Genomic DNA, 13,826 nt, shown 5'->3' with positions numbered 1-13,826 from the left:
ATTATATATAAAAGAGCTATAATTCATAAACTCTTCCTTCAATTTGGATGTGAATACCCTTAACCTAAAGATGAGAGTCTGCACTTTAAGCCCAGTAAATTCTGTTGGAAATCTCATATAAGATACGTTAGATCCAAAGTATCAAGGAGTATTGCAGTATTGTGTAGGGCAAAACATATTCTGGAACAGAGGATGTTGTATACTCTATATTGTTGTCTTGTCTTACCCTATTTGAGTTACTGTGTGGAGATATGGGGAAATGCATATAAAAGCACTTTAAACCCATTGATTACACTACAGAAAAAAGCTATGAGGATTGTACATAAGGTCGGATATCGTGATCACACAAATAACTTGTTCCTAATGTCAAATGCCTTAAAGCTCATGGACTTATTCAAATTTAAATTGGCACAGTTAATGTATAAAGCAAAGACTCAAGAACTCCCAGGTAACATTAACAAATGATTTATAGAGAGGGATAAGGGATATCATTTGAGAGGTAACCACAACTTGGTTATGGGTTATGCTCGCACCCATCTCAGGAGCAGGTGCATATCATTCTACGGAGTTACCATATGGAATGGGCTAAAGGAAAATATGAAGGAAAGCAGAAATATTGCTCTATTTATTTAGAAATTATTTTTGTTAAATACCAAAATGAGGAAAGGGAAGGTTGTTAATCTTCTGGAAACTAAGGTGTGGTTTTCTGTGTCTTTTTCTTCTGTATTACATTGTGGATACTGATGTTTGTTATTTATTTATTTTGTGTTGTTTCAGTATTAAGAATGGAAAAATGATGTTTATTTATTTATTTTGTGTCAATATTAAGAATGAAAAAGTATTAGAACGGATGATACTGAAATATATGTATTAATTAATTGGATTATATAATGTAAGCATAATTGTTAAGTATAAACAGGGGTAGGACAGGCTTCTTCCTACTCCTTTTCGAACAATTGATAGGACTGTACTCTACATATTAGTTATTTGTTATTTATTATTTTTATTTTTAAATCATGTTCGAAATAAAGATTCATTCATTCATTCATATGCATTATATGACTGTAACTTGTGTATGACTGTAACTAAGATGTTTTGGTAAACAGCTAAAATAACACAAATTCTGACTGTGACCAAATATATATAGGCCTAACTGTAGAATCCATTGCTGGAAATGTGTTCATTAATTTGGTTTCGTTTCCACCGTAGTAAGGCGATGACGTAGTCTATGCAAATATGCAGGCGCGGTATGATGACGCGCTCCAACCATTCTCCATCACGTTTCCGGGTGATAGATTTGATGTCTGCAGCTGGATATACTTGGTTCACAGTCCAGCAGCTTTCTCCTCCACCTCCTCCCAGACCGTCACGGTGAGACATTACGGAGACTCCGCTGACCGCGACCACACCCACGCAGTCCTACAGTGGGACACGTCCCGTCCAGTGTGTGTGTAGCCGCCTTTAGGGTTAGGGTACATAGGGTTACATAGGGTTAGGGTTAGGGTACATAGTAGGGTTAGGGTCAGCATGGCAGTAGAAGTGTATCTGGACCTGCTCTCCCAGCCGTGTCGCGCTGTGTTCATATTTCTGAACGTCAACAACATTCCTCACACGGTGAAAACTGTCGCGATACGGAAAGGTAAGACAACTAACCACAACAAGTATGTACTGACCCTAACAACAAGTATGTACTGACCCTAACAACAAGTATGTACTGACCCTAACAACAAGTATGTACTGACCCTAGGGGTTAGGACTAGCTAGCCTGGTCCCGCATTGAACTTGGTACCTTTGAACTTCGTCCCACGTGGCAAGGCGAGATAAACTCTATCTAGGTACTCTGTACAGGTGGGGTAGTCTAACCCTAACCAGTAACAACATGTTATAACCTAACCAATAACAACATGTTATAACCTAACCAATAACATGTTATAACCTGACCATGTGACCTACCAGGAGAGACCAGGTAGTCAGGTTAACATGGTGTTAACCCTAGCCCTAACCCTAACCATGTGACCTACCAGGAGAGACCAGAGCAGCAGAGTTCACGCAGCTCAACCCCATGCAGAAGGTTCCGGTCATGGTGGATAATGGCTTCATCCTGACCGAGAGGTAAGCTAGCGCTAACGCTAACCCTATCTGGGTACGAACACTTTACCCGGCTGCCCTCGAAAAGGCGGTACAGGACCATGGCCGCAAGGACAAACAGACTGAAGAACAGCTTCTACCCCAGGGCCATCCAGGCCCTGAACACAGCAAAGACCTAGGTTCTGGGCCCTGGACAGTCTGGACGGATTGATGGCAGCTGCTGGACTGAAAAAATCAGGTGTAGTGCTGAGGCACAAATATGTACATTTCAAGCCTGCAAACTGCGACACTTTAAATAAATGTGCAATAACACTATGTGCAATATGACAACCCTAGTCGTCTATCTGTACAGTATAGTATAGTGGATAGTGTACATAGCCTTTATTTATGTAAACCAGCTCCTTCCCTTCTTGTGTTTTTTTTTAAAGTTTTTTTTCTTTCCTAACACCAGGGGAGCCACCCCTCCTAAATTTCGTTGTTTGGTACCTGTACTGTAGCAATGACAATAAAGTCCATTCATTCATTCATCTCTGTCATGGTGTTTATGGTGTCATGGTGTGTATGGTGTGTATGGTGTCATGGTGTGTATGGTGTCATGGTGTGTATGGTGTCATGGTGTGTATGGTGTCATGGTGTTTATGGTGTCATGGTGTTTATGGTGTCATGGTGTCATGGTGTTTATGGTGTCATGGTGTGTATGGTGTCATGGTGTGTATGGTGTTTATGGTGTTCATGGTGTCATGGTGTGTATGGTGTCATGGTGTCATGGTGTTTATGGTGTCATGGTGTCATGGTGTTTATGGTGTCATGGTGTCATGGTGTTTATGGCGTTTATGGTGTCATGGTGTTTATGGTGTCATGGTGTGTATGGTGTTATGGTGTGTATGGTGTCATGGTGTCATGGTGTTTATCGTGTCATGGTGTTTATGGTGTCATGGTGTCATGGTGTTTATCGTGTCATGGTGTTTATGGTGTCATGGTGTGTATAGTGTCATGGTGTTTATGGTGTCATGGTGTTTATGGTGTCATGGTGTGTATGGTGTCATGGTGTCATGTAGGGGTGGGACGATTAGAAAATGTCATGTCACGATTATCGTGGGCAAAATAATCGCGATCCACGATATTATCGCGTTTTTTTTAATTATTTTTTTTGAATGCCAATAAAACACACTGTAATCACTTTAACTTAGATTTTGTTGTATTTTTAGGACATTTTAAGTCAGTTATTCAAATTCAGATTCTAGTGGCACATATCTCTGGCCATAATCCGGGTCCTTAAGAAAGAGCAATTCCTTTTCGGCCAATCAGCACCTTTCATTAACGTACCCAAGGAAGTTTAAAGAACGCACTCCCAGTGTTGCCAACTTCCAGAGCCCCTTGGCGACTTAATTAGTCAAAAGCGACCAGCGACAAATCTAACTTCCTTTTCTGGTCATTTGGGGAATTACTGTAAAGCATCTAACATATCCTGTATGTATTCCACGGTTCACTTTACAACCGAGCTCAGGAGAGACGAGTAGGGATACAGTCTATGGCGAGCGAGGGTTGCCGTCTCCTCTCTCCCTCAACACTCACTCCCGCGGACAGTCTGATAGCAGCCGCGGGGAGCGTACCGTTGTTCCCCGGGTCCTCGCAGGGGGTTCGGGCAAAGTTCGGGAAAATTGAATAACGGACAGTTGTCATGTGTTTATACAGCATGGATGTTACGTGCCTAATGCCTTTGATGCACACACTTGCTACTTGCCGCTTTAATAATTGTATTTAGCCTATAGCACAAGTCATGCATTGCATGTAAAGTGCTGAACAGTATTAAGTAAACCACAATATATTTGCTAAAGCTTAGGGGCGACCTTGCCTTTTGCAGCCATAGACTGTCACTGCCTGGTAATAACAAGGAAGGCCAATGACAGTATCCCGTCTAAAGTTTTTCACCAGCCATGGTGAGAAGGCTAGCATACGTTACCTAGTGACTGACTGACACGGCTGACTTGACAGTAACGTTACCCATGCAGGCTGAACAATAGCGCGAGACAAGTTCTGTGAGGATATTCGCACGCGACTCATGTGAGGAATTGCAATTATATTACAGTAACAGTCGCTAACTTGACTGCAAAAGTAATGTAGACTAGGCTGAAAAACTGTAAACACAGTTTATTCATAGCATACGATTATGACGATTATTCAAATAATTAAAATTCTCCACGATTAAGTTATCGCGGGTGTTTTTATTGCGATTAACGATAAAAACGATAATCGTCCCATCCCTAGTGTCATGGTGTGTATGGTGTCATGGTGTTTATGGTGTCATGGTGTTTATGGTGTCATGGTGTGTTTGGTGTCATGGTGTTTATGGTGTCATGGTGTTTATGGTGTCATGGTGTGTTTGGTGTCATGGTGTCATGGTGTCATGGTGTTTATGGTGTCATGGTGTTTATGGTGTCATGGTGTGTTTGGTGTCATGGTGTTTATGGTGTCATGGTGTTTATGGTGTCATGGTGTGTATGGTGTCATGGTGTTTATGGTGTCATGGTGTGTTTGGTGTCATGGTGTTTATGGTGTCATGGTGTCATGGTGTTTATGGTGTCATGGTGTGTATGGTGTGTATGGTGTCATGGTGTTTATGGTGTCATGGTGTCATGGTGTTTATGGTGTCATGGTGTTTATGGTGTCATGGTGTTTATGGTGTCATGGTGTGTTTGGTGTCATGGTGTTTATGGTGTCATGGTGTGTATGGTGTTATGGTGTCATGGTGTGTATGGTGTCATGGTGTTTATGGTGTCATGGTGTGTTTGGTGTCATGGTGTTTATGGTGTCATGGTGTCATGGTGTCATGGTGTGTATGGTGTCATGGTGTGTATGGTGTCATGGTGTGTATGGTGTCATGGTGTGTATGGTGTCATGGTGTGTATGGTGTCATGGTGTGTATGGTGTCATGGTGTCATGGTGTCATGGTGTGTATGGTGTCATGGTGTGTATGGTGTCATGGTGTTTATGGTGTCATGGTGTCATGGTGTCATGGTGTGTATGGTGTCATGGTGTGTATGGTGTCATGGTGTGTATGGTGTCATGGTGTGTATGGTGTCATGGTGTGTTTGGTGTCATGGTGTTTATGGTGTCATGGTGTGTATGGTGTCATGGTGTTTATGGTGTTATGGTGTGTATGGTGTTATGGTGTTTATGGTGTCATGGTGTGTATGGTGTCATGGTGTTTATGGTGTCATGGTGTGTATGGTGTCATGGTGTGTATGGTGTCATGGTGTGTATGGTGTCATGGTGTGTTTGGTGTCATGGTGTTTATGGTGTCATGGTGTTTATGGTGTCATGGTGTCATGGTGTTTATGGTGTCATGGTGTCATGGTGTCATGGTGTGTTTGGTGTCATGGTGTCATGGTGTTTATGGTGTCATGGTGTGTATGGTGTCATGGTGTTATGGTGTCATGGTGTCATGCAGGGTTTCCGTTAGAAAAATTTGCCGTCGGACATCGTGTCCGGGAAGAATTCGATTTACCGGACAAACGTGATATATTCCGGTCATCATATTAAAATATAATAAAAAAAAAAAAAATCAAAATCATATTTTTTTTTTTTCTCCAAATCTAATATAGCTGTTTGTCGCGGTGATTACTGTTGTGTAGCGGCCTATATATGCCATTTAATGTCTATTTCTCATCCGATACGATTAGATGCGAGCTATATAATATATAATAATATAACATGATTTGCCGCATGCGCGCTATGCCATGCGTCAAATCCAGCGCTGAACGGGTCCAGCGCTGAACGGGCGCCTCACTGGGAACTGAACAGACAGCATCGATCAATGAACGGACTCCACATTACGTTAACTGAAGTTTGTTAAATTGTTTGGGATTAATGTGAGTTTTCTATTTTCTCTTTACAGTTTTACCCTTTTTTTTTTTTAAAATCAATAAAACAACGTCATTTCTATAAGTCTCGCTGGTTGGGAAGGCATTTCGTTTAGCTCGGGAGTATGACAATGGGAAGAACATAACTGTTTATTGAGAAACAATTGATAGGCAGTCTGGGATACGTATATAAAGAAATACCACAATGTCTAGATGTATAACATTTTATTGAACAGTAACAGTGCAAGCATGTAGGCTACGGGGAACAGGGATTTTGGTCAGTAGGTCCTTTGTACAGAGGGCGTTTCTCTCCGACAACGCGTTCCCAGGTACCATGGAAGTCATAGGTAGTCCAGCACACTGACAGAGAGACAGACAGACAGACAGACAGACAGACAGACAGATAGACAGACAGACAGACAGCTTACTTCTACCCTTTTGAGTGGAATTACTCCTTTAATTAGCTGTTAGCCATCTCAAAGCCCCCTGAGCTGCTCGTCAACACTGAGAATAGACCACATTATAGAAACCAAAACACCGTTTTTTAAATCCACAGGGAATAACCGAGAGTGTAAGGAAAGGCACACCCAGCGCTGTCAGTGGTGGGGAGACTTGAAGTGGCTTTGCTTGATTTCCATCACAGATTCAAGGATTGAAACACTGATGAAAATAGGGAGTAATAGTGATGGGATTATTTTAGATTAGATTAGATTAGATTAGGTGAGATTCAACTTTATTGTCATTGCAGAGTACAAGTACCAGACAACAAAATGCAGTTTAGCATCTAACCAGAAGTGCAAATAGTGATATAAAAACAAACACTTAACTTTCGGGGAAACTGCTAAAATAAAATAAATTAAATAAATTAAAAAAGAAAGCGACTATTAGCACCGCCGAATGACAACAAACCTATGAGTAATGAGTAAAACAATGTCACTTTTATAGTATGTTGTTTAACTTGCCGTTCGGTCGCCATGGCTCTGGTGTGTGTAGCAGCTTCAGCTAGCTGGCTGGAAACTTCTAGGGGTGCGTTCGTAAACACGCTCTGAGAGCGCCGGAGCGCACGCTGGCTTCGATGTCACAGAGCGACCGAGTCGTTCGATTGGACGAGAGGCGTTCCGCGAGTGCTGATCGGATTTCCAGAGCGTGTTTACGAACGCACCCAGCCAGCTTTAGCGAATTGTATTCAAAGGGAATTATTTTCACCGGACAATATGTCCGACGACTTTTCAATTTGTCGGACTTCACCAAATTTTACCGGACAAAGACCGGTAATTGCCGGTTAACGGAAACCCAGGTGTCATGGTGTCATGGTGTTATGGTGTCATGGTGTTATGGTGTCATGGTGTCATGGTGTCATGGTGTGTATGGTGTCATGGTGTGTATGGTGTCATGGTGTCATGGTGTGTATTAGGGATGCTCCGATCTGGATTTTTGGGGCCGATACCGATCACCAATTTTTTTCCTCAAGATCAACCGATACCGATACCGATTTTTTTTAAAATACATAACTGTAGGCCTACTGACTGGATAGCCTACATATTTTTTGCTTTTTAGACAAAAGTTTTGATCCATTAGGCACCATGCAAACGCAGACCCATTTTTATGGCATAGTAAAGGTCTGGCCTATCACCCAGTTAGGGCCTGAAGCCCAAGTCAGTCGATATGGCTGTATAAAAGACATCATAAACGTGGCCTTCATGGTTTACATACTGTTACGTCCTCCTATGTTTTCTGTTCAGTTATCTGTCTTCCCCAGGAAAAAATAAATCGGTTTTTGCGATCGGCCATTTTTGCCGATCACCGATCGAGTCATTTGGAGTGAAATCGGCCGATTTAAATCGGTGGCCGATAAATCGGAACATCCCTAGTGTGTATGGTGTCATGGTGTGTATGGTGTCATGGTGTTTGTGGTGTCATGGTGTTTATGGTGTCATGGTGTCATGGTGTTTATGGTGTCATGGTGTGTATGGTGTCATGGTGTTTATAGTGTCATGGTGTTTATAGTGTCATGGTGTGTATGGTGTCATGGTGTTTATGGTGTCATGGTGTGTATGGTAGTGTTAACATGGTGTTTATGGTGTGTATGGTAGTGTTAACATGGTGTTTATGGTGTGTATGGTAGTGTTAACATGGTGTATGGTAGTGTTAACATGGTGTGTATGGTAGTGTTAACATGGTGTGTATGGTAGTGTTAACATGGTGTTTATGGTAGTGTTAACATGGTGTGTATGGTAGTGTTGTTAACATGGTGTGTATGGAGGGTTAACATGGTGTGTATGGTGTCATGGTGTGTATGGTAGTGTTAACATGGTGTGTATGGTAGTGTTAACATGGTGTGTATGGTGTCATGGTGTTTATGGTAGTGTTAACATGGTGTTAACCCTAGCCCTAACCCTAGCATGTCTCTGTCATGGTGTTAACCCTAGCCCTAACCGTAGCCCTAACCCTAACCCTAGCCCTAACCCTAGCCTGTCTCTGTCATGTTGTTAACCCTAGCCCTAACCCTAACCCTAGCCCTAACCCTAACCCTAGCCCTAACCCTAGCCTGTCTCTGTCATGTTGTTAACCCTAGCCCTAACCCTAACCCTAGCCCTAACCCTAACCCTAACCCTAGCCCTAACCCTAGCCCTAGCCCTAACCCTAGCCTGTCTCTGTCATGACAGTGATGCCATCCTGAAGTACCTGGCCGGCAGGGAGGGGGTGGCGGCCCACTGGTACCCTCGCCAGGCGCAGCGGAGGGCCAGGGTGGACGAGTACACGGCCTGGCACCACACACACACACGCCCGCACGCTGCCAAGGTGTTCATCCTGGAGGTACCACACACACACACACACACCCACACACACACACACGCCCGCACGCTGCCAAGGTGTTCATCCTGGAGGTACCACACACACACACACACACACGCACACACACACACACACACGATACACCGATTGTGTTTAAGTTGTTTTCATGTTTTTTTTCATATTACGAATGTTTAAGTGTTGAAAAGCCCAAACAATATAATAAACAACAGTTTTAGGATCACTTAGGACCACTTTTAAAATAATTTAAGACCTATTTCACGGCCAGTTTTAGACTTAGATCTCACTTTAATAAAATAAAAAGTATGAAGGAAAGAAGAAATGAGTCCCAGAATTACTTAGAAAGTAAATGTGTTCACCTTCACCATGACAACAACACAACAGTACATGTGTCACCTTCACCATGACAACAACACAACAGTACATGTGTCTGTAAGGGTCTCTAGGCACAGAGGGAGGTCGACACAGAGGAACAGGTGTAGAATAGGTATTTTATTTAAGTCCCGCACAGCTCAGCACCGTCACCGACGTGCTGAGCGAGTCTTTCCCCCCGCTGCTTCCCCTTTCGGGACCCGCTCCGCGACACGCCCCCTCTCGGGACCCGTTCGCACCCCGGCAGAGCTCTCGCTCTCTCCCCGCTGCTTCCCCTTTCGGGACCCGCTCCGTTCGCCCGGCTCTCCGCACCACACCCCCTTTCGGGATCTCGTGCGTCCTCGCCGCGGCTCTCTCTCTCTCTCTGTCTGTCTGTCTCCCACAGTGCGTCTCCGTGCGGCAGGTACTTCCTGCCCCTCTCATCTCCCGAGGGAACAAACACACACAGGTTAAATAGACCAGTGGGATAACGAGTCTGATCACTGACACCTGTCCGTAATCAGCTCATTAACCCCCTCCCAACGACAGTCTGGCTCCCTCTGCAGGCCAGAAGGCGCCATGATCCCCACAGTGTCAACTTCACCATGACAACAACACAACAGTACATGTGTCACCTTCACCATGACAACAACACAACAGTAAACAGAACTGTGCATGCTCTCCACCACACAACTTACATCATTTTAAAGTAAATTTGCTGACCAGGGGCCGGTTGCATAAACATAGACCCAGTTTTAGACTTAGATCTCACTTTAATAAAGATAGACCCAGTTTTAGACTTAGCTCTGACTTTAATAAAGATAGACCCAGTCTTAGACTTAGATCTGACTTTAATAAAGATAGACCCAGTCTTACACTTAGATCTCACTTTAATAAAGATAGACCCAGTCTTAGACTTAGATCTGACTTTAATAAAGATTGACCCAGTCTTAGACTTAGATCTGACTTTAATAAAGATTGACCCAGTCTTAGACTTAGATCTGACTTTAATAAAGATAGACCCAGTTTTAGACATAGATCTCACTTTAAGTCATTCTTGCTATAGACTAAAATGTTCCTGTTGCATAATGCTGTGGAAACACGTCTGCGTTGCTAGGGTAACAGGGCTGTGTTGCTGTGGTAACAGGGCTGTGTTGTCGTGGTAACAGTGCTGTGTTGCTGTGGTAACAGTGCTGTGTTGCTGTGGTAACAGGACTGTGTTGTCGTGGTAACAGGGCTGTGTTGCTAGGGTAACAGGGCTGTGTTGTCGTGGTAACAGGACTGTGTTGCTAGGGTAACAGGGCTGTGTTGTCGTGGTAACAGGTGCTGCTGCCTCGTATGAGCGGCCAGCCCCCAGAGGAGGGGAGGGTGGCGAGGGCCGTGGCAGAGCTGGGAGGGACGCTGGACAAGATGGACGCCATGTTCCTGAAGAGACAACCCTTCCTCTGCGGTGATGACATCACGCTGGCCGACCTGCTGGCTGTGTGTGAACTGATGCAGGTGAGCGGGGGAGTTATGTTAGGGTTAGGTAGTTATGTTAGTGTTAGGTAGTTATGTTAGGGTTAGGTAGTTATGTTAGGGTTAGGTAGTTATGTTAGGGTTAGGTAGTTATGTTAGTGTTAGGTAGTTATGTTAGTGTTAGGTAGTTATGTTAGTGTTAGGTAGTTATGTTAGTGTTAGGTAGTTATGTTAGGGTTAGGTAGTTATGTTAGTGTTAGGTACTTATGTTAGGGTTAGGTAGTTATGTTAGGGTTAGGTAGTTATGTTAGTGTTAGGTACTTATGTTAGGGTTAGGTAGTTATGTTAGTGTTAGGTAGTTATGTTAGGGTTAGGTAGTTATGTTAGGGTTAGGTAGTTATGTTAGGGTTAGGTAGTTATGTTAGGGTTAGGTAGTTATGTTAGTGTTAGGTAGTTATGTTAGGGTTAGGTAGTTATGTTAGGGTTAGGTAGTTATGTTAGTGTTAGGTAGTTATGTTAGGGTTAGGTAGTTATGTTAGGGTTAGGTAGTTATGTTAGTGTTAGGTAGTTATGTTAGTGTTAGGTAGTTATGTTAGTGTTAGGTAGTTATGTTAGTGTTAGGTAGTTATGTTAGGGTTAGGTAGTTATGTTAGGGTTAGGTAGTTATGTTAGTGTTAGGTAGTTATGTTAGGGTTAGGTAGTTATGTTAGTGTTAGGTAGTTATGTTAGGGTTAGGTAGTTATGTTAGTGTTAGGTAGTTATGTTAGGGTTAGGTAGTTATGTTAGTGTTAGGTAGTTATGTTAGTGTTAGGTAGTTATGTTAGTGTTAGGTAGTTATGTTAGTGTTAGGTAGTTATGTTAGGGTTAGGTAGTTATGTTAGGGTTAGGTAGTTATGTTAGTGTTAGGTAGTTATGTTAGTGTTAGGTAGTTATGTTAGTGTTAGGTAGTTATGTTAGGGTTATGTTAGTGTTAGGTAGTTATGTTAGGGTTAGGTAGTTATGTTAGGGTTAGGTAGTTATGTTAGTGTTAGGTAGTTATGTTAGGGTTAGATAGTTATGTTAGGGTTAGGTAGTTATGTTAGGGTTAGGTAGTTATGTTAGGGTTATGTTAGTGTTAGGTAGTTATGTTAGTGTTAGGTAGTTATGTTAGTGTTAGGTAGTTATGTTAGTGTTAGGTAGTTATGTTAGTGTTAGGTAGTTATGTTAGTGTTAGGTAGTTATGTTAGGGTTAGGTAGTTATGTTAGTGTTAGGTACTTATGTTAGGGTTAGGTAGTTATGTTAGGGTTAGGTAGTTATGTTAGTGTTAGGTACTTATGTTAGGGTTAGGTAGTTATGTTAGGGTTAGGTAGTTATGTTAGGGTTAGGTAGTTATGTTAGTGTTAGGTAGTTATGTTAGGGTTAGGTAGTTATGTTAGGGTTAGGTAGTTATGTTAGGGTTAGGTAGTTATGTTAGTGTTAGGTAGTTATGTTAGTGTTAGGTAGTTATGTTAGTGTTAGGTAGTTATGTTAGGGTTAGGTAGTTATGTTAGGGTTAGGTAGTTATGTTAGTGTTAGGTAGTTATGTTAGGGTTAGGTAGTTATGTTAGTGTTAGGTAGTTATGTTAGGGTTAGGTAGTTATGTTAGTGTTAGGTAGTTATGTTAGGGTTAGGTAGTTATGTTAGGGTTAGGTAGTTATGTTAGTGTTAGGTAGTTATGTTAGTGTTAGGTAGTTATGTTAGTGTTAGGTAGTTATGTTAGTGTTAGGTAGTTATGTTAGGGTTAGGTAGTTATGTTAGGGTTAGGTAGTTATGTTAGTGTTAGGTAGTTATGTTAGTGTTAGGTAGTTATGTTAGTGTTAGGTAGTTATGTTAGGGTTATGTTAGTGTTAGGTAGTTATGTTAGGGTTAGGTAGTTATGTTAGGGTTAGGTAGTTATGTTAGTGTTAGGTAGTTATGTTAGGGTTAGATAGTTATGTTAGGGTTAGGTAGTTATGTTAGGGTTAGGTAGTTATGTTAGGGTTAGGTAGTTATGTTAGTGTTAGGTAGTTATGTTAGTGTTAGGTAGTTATGTTAGTGTTAGGTAGTTATGTTAGGGTTAGGTAGTTATGTTAGGGTTAGGTAGTTATGTTAGGGTTATTATTATAGTAGTTAGTAGAGGGTTATTATAGTAGTTAGTAGAGGGTTATTATAGTAGTTAGTAGAGGGTTATTATAGTAGTTAGTAGAGGGTTATTATAGTAGTTAGTAGAGGGTTATTATAGTAGTTAGTAGAGGGTTATTATAGTAGTTAGTAGAGGGTTATTATAGTAGTTAGTAGAGGGTTATTATAGTAGTTAGTAGAGGGTTATTATAGTTGTTAGTAGAGGGTTATTATAGTAGTTAGTAGAGGGTTATTATAGTAGTTAGATAGAGGGTTATTATAGTAGTTAGTAGAGGGTTATTATAGTAGTTAGTAGAGGGTTATTATAGTAGTTAGTAGAGGGTTATTATAGTTGTTAGTAGAGGGTTATTATAGTAGTTAGTAGAGGGTTATTATAGTAGTTAGTAGAGGGTTATTATAGTAGTTAGTAGAGGGTTATTATAGTAGTTAGTAGAGGGTTATTATAGTAGTTAGTAGAGGGTTATTATAGTAGTTAGGTAGAGGGTTAGGGTTATTATAGTAGTTAAGGTAGAGGGTTATTATTATAGTAGTTAAGGTGCTGTTTGCTCCTCCAGCCGCTAGGTGGCGGTAGAGACGTCCTGGCGGAGCGGCCCAGCCTGCTGAGGTGGAGGGGGCGTGTCCAGGCGGCGCTCAGACACTCCTTCGATGAGGCGCACAGCGTTCTCTACCGCCTACGAGACAAAGCCAAGTTATGACCCCTGACCTCTAACCCTGTCCACAGCCCTGACCTCTGACCCCTAACCCTGTCCACAGCCCTGACCTCTGACCCCTAACTCTGTCCAAACTGTGAAGAATTATGCATATTATAAGAATAATTAGAATTATTAAAATTATATTATTATTATTATTCATATTATGGAATTATGGATGTCAAATCTGTGATATTGGGATACAAATAATAAAAAAGACAATGAAAAATATAAAGTTGGTTTATTCCCTTTACATAACATTTACATAAACAATTATATACACACCAGAGGTCATTATAACCAGAGGTAACAGTAGTTCTGATGTGGAACGGATGTGAAGTCATGTGTTGTGGGGGGGGGGGGGGGGGGGGTGTTAAGGAGGGTGTGTTTCTTTTTCTTTTTTTTGTCTTTTAGGGTGTGTGT

The 13,826-nt window shown here is 41.8% G+C and overlaps 1 protein-coding gene across 1 annotated transcript; it reads left to right on the top strand.

Annotated features, from left to right (window-relative positions):
- Positions 1-1,300: 1,300 nt before the first annotated feature.
- gstt2 (glutathione S-transferase theta 2) lies at positions 1,301-13,605 on the top strand. Its single transcript, XM_080525627.1, has 5 exons — positions 1,301-1,639; positions 2,025-2,112; positions 8,618-8,768; positions 10,440-10,616; positions 13,269-13,605. Exons 1-5 carry the CDS (start codon positions 1,528-1,530, stop codon positions 13,407-13,409), a joined length of 669 nt encoding a protein of 222 aa, XP_080381753.1. The 5' UTR covers positions 1,301-1,527; the 3' UTR covers positions 13,410-13,605.
- The last annotated feature ends 221 nt before the right edge of the window (positions 13,606-13,826 follow it).

The sequence above is a fragment of the Nansenia antarctica genome, assembly GCF_963989245.1.
Source record: "Nansenia antarctica genome assembly, chromosome: 3".
Classification (NCBI taxonomy): Eukaryota; Metazoa; Chordata; class Actinopteri; order Argentiniformes; family Microstomatidae; genus Nansenia; species Nansenia antarctica.
This window is presented reverse-complemented; position numbering and strand designations above follow the sequence as displayed.

What these genes read in the sequence shown, in the direction of transcription:
- gstt2 (XM_080525627.1), top strand. Translation starts at nt 1,528, where the DNA reads ATGGCAGTAGAAGTGTATCTGGACCTGCTCTCCCAGCCGTGTCGCGCT. An exon ending in AACTGTCGCGATACGGAAAG is followed by an intron (nt 1,640 to 2,024) that starts GTAAGACAACTA and finishes GTGACCTACCAG; the next exon opens with GAGAGACCAGAGCAGCAGAG. An exon ending in CCAAGGTGTTCATCCTGGAG is followed by an intron (nt 8,769 to 10,439) that starts GTACCACACACA and finishes TCGTGGTAACAG; the next exon opens with GTGCTGCTGCCTCGTATGAG.